At 45.0% G+C, this 6,000-nt stretch overlaps 1 protein-coding gene across 11 annotated transcripts in view; it reads left to right on the top strand.

Annotated features, from left to right (window-relative positions):
- The first annotated feature begins 1,474 nt into the window (after nt 1–1,474).
- The window catches only part of LOC137357181 (calcium/calmodulin-dependent protein kinase type II subunit beta), a 295,035-nt gene continuing 290,509 nt past the window's right edge, over nt 1,475–6,000 (top strand). For all 11 annotated transcript variants that reach the window (XM_068023308.1, XM_068023305.1, XM_068023306.1 and 8 more), the window contains exons 1-2: nt 1,475–1,639; nt 1,870–1,964. In XM_068023308.1, coding sequence (XP_067879409.1) covers nt 1,575–1,639; nt 1,870–1,964 — 160 coding nt within the window. In that variant the 5' untranslated portion in view covers nt 1,475–1,574. The remainder of the gene's footprint in view (nt 1,640–1,869; nt 1,965–6,000) is intronic.

Genomic DNA, 6,000 nt, shown 5'->3' with positions numbered 1-6,000 from the left:
TTCAAGGTGCTATATAAATGTGAAAGGTGTTCTTCCAGTTGTGCTTCAGCGTGAAGAACAGTGAGAGAAGAGAGCATTTGATCCTTTTGAACACAGGAATGGAGACCTTTGCAGAATGGGGAAAGAGAGGTTGTGAGACCTGAGTCAAGAATAGGATTTTCACATAATTCTATGAGCCATGGTTCAGTGGAAACACTGCTCCAGAGCTTCTAACCTCGGCCAACACTCCAGTGCTGAACACTGGGAAAGCTGCACTGTCGGATGTGCTGTTTTTCAGATGAACTGTTGAACTGAGGCTCTGTATACGCTATCAGGTGGATGTAACAGATCCCATGGCACTATCTCAGAGAACAACCAGGGGAGTTTTACTAACATCTTGGTCACCATTTATCCATTAAGCAAATCACTAAAATAGATTGGCCATTTATCTGCCCAGTTCTGACCTGAAATGTCAACTCTGCTTCTCTCTGCACAGATGCTGCCAGACCTGCTGAGTATTTCCAGCATTTTTTGTATTTATTTCAGATTTCCAGCATCTGCAGTATTTTGCTTTTATTATATTGGCCATTTATCTCCTTGCTGTTTGCAGGATCTGCCTGTGTGCAGACTGATTGCCACAGTCACTTTACAACAGTGACTATGATTCGCAAGTATTTCATCAGTTGTGAAACTCCAGGAACATCTGGAAGATGGGAAAGGTGGTAGGTAAGGCTTTAAATTTATCTGTTGAATTGTCTCTGAATTGCCCCTTGCAAAAGCTTGGGTTGGTCTGAATGACTTGGCCTTGAAGAGTGACGTTAACTGAGTTGAGTTGGTGCAGACTGAGCATTCTAACCAATAACCGTTGAGTTATCAAACTGAGCATATTTTTCTTAAGCTTCTGTCAGTTTCTGCTCACTTGTTTTTTAAACAATTACTTGAAGAAAAGATAGGCAAAATTTCAAAAGCTTAATCCAGGTAAAGTTGATTGATTTTTTTCAAAATGAGGCTGTGTGTAAATGTGAGGAGAAATGAGAAAAAAAGACAACTGTTGTCCCTTTTTTTTTGATTTTGACAGACTTTAGAAAGCTGAGAGCTTCTTTCCCTTCAAAATTATTTTTCAAAATATGGATGTTGAAGCAAACTGCTTGACATTATCAGAGCGTCCTGCGAAGAGAACAGTAGGCTTGGGTTGCCGGCAGCCAGCAATGCTGAGTGACCTGCCCAGCTGTGTGTGTATTTTTGCAGCCTTTTACTGTTTCTTCTTCCAGGATGGCAGCGATTTTTGGGGTTCTATCTTCTGTCCGAGACTGCAACCAATTTCAATTCGTGACAGTATTGCAATCGAGATAATAAATCTTCCAAAACCTTCAAACACATGAAGAGAAATGCAGTGCTCCAATCTCAATGACACTCTTGAGCCAAGCGAATGTCGATCAGTAGAGGAACCCGCCCAGCTTCTCTTCTCCTCCTCCTCCTCCTGCTTGCCTGGCATCTCGCGAGAGGCGGCGGGCGGAGCTGTCAATCACCCGGCGCCCGGTGGCTCGCGCGTTCTGGCTCCCTCCCTCGCAATCTTGAGTTGCAATTTTTCCAACATGGCCTCGACTGGAACTTGTACCCGATTCAGCGATGAATACCAGCTTTACGAGGAGCTCGGCAAGTAAGTGACACAGATCTCCTTCCTCCTCTGTTGCAAGCCCGTCCGCCTTTCTCCCCTATCGCCCCCCCCCCCCACTTTCCAGCAGCCTGATGGAAACCTCCGCTAAACCCCCCCCCGCTCCACTCCCATCGTACAAAGGAAAAAATGTAACATAATGATTTTTATATTTAAAAAAAATCCTTACTGTGCTCAATTGTGTCTTATTTTTGTCTATTCTGTCTCTTATCCAGAGGCGCGTTCTCAATCGTCCGCAGATGTGTAAAACTGTCAACAGGGCAAGAATATGCAGCGAAAATCATTAACACCAAAAAGCTCTCTGCTAGAGGTTGGTAGTTGGATGCTTTTACTGCACATTATTTTGATTTCTCACGTACATATGTGTTTTTTGAGGGGGCTTGTGGGCAAGAATGAGAAGCAGCTGTCAAGCTGCTCCCACCCATCTCAGCAGTTTCAAAGCAGGTGACAGTGACACCGAAATTCAACCTTCATCTTTTGAACTGTCGGGATTTGATTTTGTTCATAAAATGCTCGTCACAAATGCCCCCTACCCCATTTCCCTATCGTTATGTTTTCCTTGTCCGTTCACCATTCCGTTATCTTTTGAGTGGAACATTTGGTGATCGTTCTCCTTTTGTGTTTGATTTTGCAACTTAAATTCGGAGCAGTATTGCCCGCACGCAAGGCTTTGGAGAACGTGCGGGTGGAAAAGACAGTGTCAATCTCTTTTGTGCAAGTTGTTACAGTGTTAGTTGGACACACGGAGCTCCGGCTGGAGCTGTTTTGACTGCAGGCTGTTTGCAGTATTTGCTTTTCTCTTTCTCTGGCGAATTGAATATTGATACTAGTATGTTTCAAACAAAAACACGGGCGAACCGTTTCAGCAGCAGGAAATCTTTCACAAAAAATGTAGTGGGCTCAGACGTCTTTTTAAAATATAAAGTACGTTGGTTCTTGGTGCATGAGGAGCTGTGGTGCTGCTGCGGCGGTGCTGTAAGATTGGGCTCCTTCAACAAGCATTACAAAATCCAGCCTCAAATCTCCTGAATTGTGTCTGATGGACGGAAATCTCTTTTGAAATTACCATGATCCTGCTCATTCACCGACACCTTTCCCGCTCCTCACCCAGTAGATAGAATTGTGCCGCCAATTTCATGGATTTCTTGTTTTAACCGTGTCTGCGTGATTGTGCAGTCTTCTGGAACTAGCCCTGTGAGGTATCTGCTGAGATTCACTTCAATGTAATAAAATAAGTGACGACAAAATACCATCTTTGAGATTGGTTTCTTGTCTTCCTTGCAATGAATTTCAAGCTGTCAATGTTATCATTGGTTTTTGAAGAAGGCTTGTTTGTATGTAAATTTAGCTTAAAAAAATCCTCATTCTTGTTTGAACTTTCTCGAAATCATACTCTTTATTTGCTTTACCTCCCTCACTTCACATATGTTGGCAGTTCACCATACCCTGCTCTGTAGTCAAGATATGACTTGCTGTCAGGGCTAAGCTGGGTTGCTGAGAGTTGTGTAAAAGCAGCATTTGTTCAAGTGCTTTTTTTGTTTCGGCTGCCTATGCTGGACATGGGAAGAGGTACAGACTGCAAGCAGCAATGCTAATGCAGTGCAGAACTGGACGTTCAGCGTGATTTTATGATATACACTGACTGGTCCCACTAGGTCAAACAATTTCTTGAAAAAATTAGGCAGAAAGAGCAGGAATCACGCAGGTTCCTCTGGCTCAGTGGAAAGTACAGAAAATTCAGTGTTCTTCAAGACGTTCCGAGTCTCGCTTTTCAGCTGCTTGATTTCTGCAAAGATGCTGACTGACCTGTTTGTTGCTTTTTCCTGGTGTGGGTTGAATTGTAACATTTGCTTGTTATTTCTGTGTGGGAATGGTGAGAGCAGTTTCTTTGGGGAAAACGATGGGAGAAGATGGGTGTTCGGGGGGTGGGGGGGTGTGGGGTGAGTGAAATCACAGGTGTGCTTTCGTTCCTATGCTTCAAGGCCTTTTTTTAAAGGCAAGAGGGATTTCAAAGTGATTGATGAGGGTGGGGTGTTGTAGATCAGGATGTAAGCGAGGGGAAGTCATGGAGAGGCAGGCCAGCAGATTTAGGTTGACAGGTGTGGCTTCAGATGTCCTAGATGGGCTGCTCAAGAGGGTGAGGTTCTCTCTTTACCCTTGGATGGCTACATGAGGAGGGGGAGGGCCCCCTCCTCTCGGGGTTGGTATATAAAAAGGGGGAGGACTCCCTCTCCCATAGCTCGAGGCATGCATGTTAGGCGCACACTGCTTTCTCCCAATACCACCTTTCTGCACAAGTGAGACGCTTTTTTGCAGTTTACAATTTATCTTAAAGTATGAGGGCGTGTCATTGCTCTGCCCAGCTTGCATGTCAGACCTGTTACAACCACAGTGGCTGGGGGATCATGGTGCTGTTGCTGCTATTGCATCGGCAGAGCCAAGCTTCTGTGGGTCACTGCAATTTAATATAGTTTGGTACAGTTAATCTCAAACGTATCTGCAACTGTATAAGCATCCGCATAAGTTTACTTTCTTATCCACTGAGCCAAAATGTTAACAGATCCAAAGACCTAGTCTCTTTTCAAATTAGTTGAACTTCAGAGTTGAAGCTCTGTACTGGCTTCACTATCCCCAAGGTAGAGAGAGAAAGGTGTGTACTTGATTGCTGTTTGCTGTTGGGGTGGAAGGGAGAGGTGAGGACAGGGTCTGGCTGATATGACCTCCCTGTTGGTCAATAACTTGCTCATATTCACTGTCTAAGCTCCAATGTGAGAAATGAGCACTTGGGTTTGGTGCTGGAGTGCAGCTGGAACCATGGGACTTCAATTCAGGACTCTCAGTGGACACCGACTTGGAGGGGACAGTGTTGAGGAATATTTCTTGCTAAACCATACGGCCTCAACTGGAGCAATGTCCAATTTTGGCCACTTCACTGTCCCCCTTCCATCCTACTCCAGTCCACTGACGCTGGGCCCAGTATTTTGTTCTTTTATGGGATTTGGGTATCGCTAGCAAGGCCAGTTTTAGTTGCCCATCCCTAATTGCCCTTGAGAAGATGGTGGTGAGCTGCATTGTTGAACTGCTGCAGTCCGTCTGGTACGAGGGGTTGCGGAGGAGGTACACGAGACTGGTATATCTGAGTATCCGAACAGCACTGGGGAACCTCGCATGGTGACTTTTAGAATATCCCAGAATAGGGGAGGGTACGAAAAATAATTGAGTCGACTCTGGTCCGCTGTCAGCTGGTTGAGTTTGGTGCCTTTCCCATCAGTGGGGAAGGGACGGGGTCGTGAAAAGAGGGGACAGTGACTGAAAATGCAAGTGGATGTCGGATATATTCGCAGTAGTTGTGTTAGGGTAAAATTGCCCATTGGAAAATGTGAATTATTCTGTTAACCACACTAATGATTTGAATAAATTGAAGCTTTTGGAACGTCGTAACACAATTCAAGTAACTCACTGGTGTTGAAAATTCTTCGTAAAAATCTGTTGTGTTTTTAGAGCCAAGTGATGAGAACAGATGCAAAACAGAAGCAGTTGGAAGCCTTTTTTCTTCAGTCTAGTCTCTTTTCCATAAGCTTGAACTTGCGTCAGTTAGTTTCCCTGTAATTCGGCCCGATATCATTGCTTCACGTGCAAACCTGCACAGTGAGTACTGGCATTCCTGAGTCCACTTATTTCCCTGTAGTGACATAAATAATAGATTTTTCTGCTTTGACTGGGGCTGTTGGATCATCTGGACATGGCACATATAGAGTCGAGGAGCTCACACCCCTGACAGAGCCTGCCTGATATAGTTATTGTTTTCCCATGCATTCCTTTAAAAGGATGGAAAATCAAGCTGGCTTCTTCATGAGAATGTGCTTGACTGTCTGATATTCTAATATTCTTTGCTCCCAGGAGCTCTTTGCCTCCGCAGTACTGGTCACGAGTAAACAATGAATAGCCAAAACCTTACTCATTCCCCCTTCCATCCTCCTGCAGTCCATTGACGCTGGGCCCAGTATTTTGTTCTTTTATGGGATGTGGGTATCGCTAGCAAGGCCAGTATTTGTTGCCCATCCCTAATTGCCCTTGAGAAGGTGGTGGTGAGCTACATTGTTGAACTGCTGCAGTCCATCTGGTGCGGGTACAGCTGCAGGCCTGTTAAGGGAGTTCCAGGATTTTGATCCAGTGACATTGGAGAAATGGTGATATATTTGCAAGTCATGATCGTGTGTGACTTGGAGGGGAACTTGAAAGTGGCGGTGTTCCCATGCATCTGCTGTCCTTTTCCTTGTAGGTGGAAGAGGCCATGGGTTTGGAAAGCGCTGTCGAAGGGGGTGTAATGAGTTGCAGCAGTGCAT

The sequence above is a fragment of the Heterodontus francisci genome, chromosome 47 (genome assembly GCF_036365525.1).
Source record: "Heterodontus francisci isolate sHetFra1 chromosome 47, sHetFra1.hap1, whole genome shotgun sequence".
Taxonomy (NCBI): domain Eukaryota; kingdom Metazoa; phylum Chordata; class Chondrichthyes; order Heterodontiformes; family Heterodontidae; genus Heterodontus; species Heterodontus francisci.
Note: the sequence above shows the minus strand (reverse complement) of the source record. Positions and strands in the feature narration are given on the sequence as shown.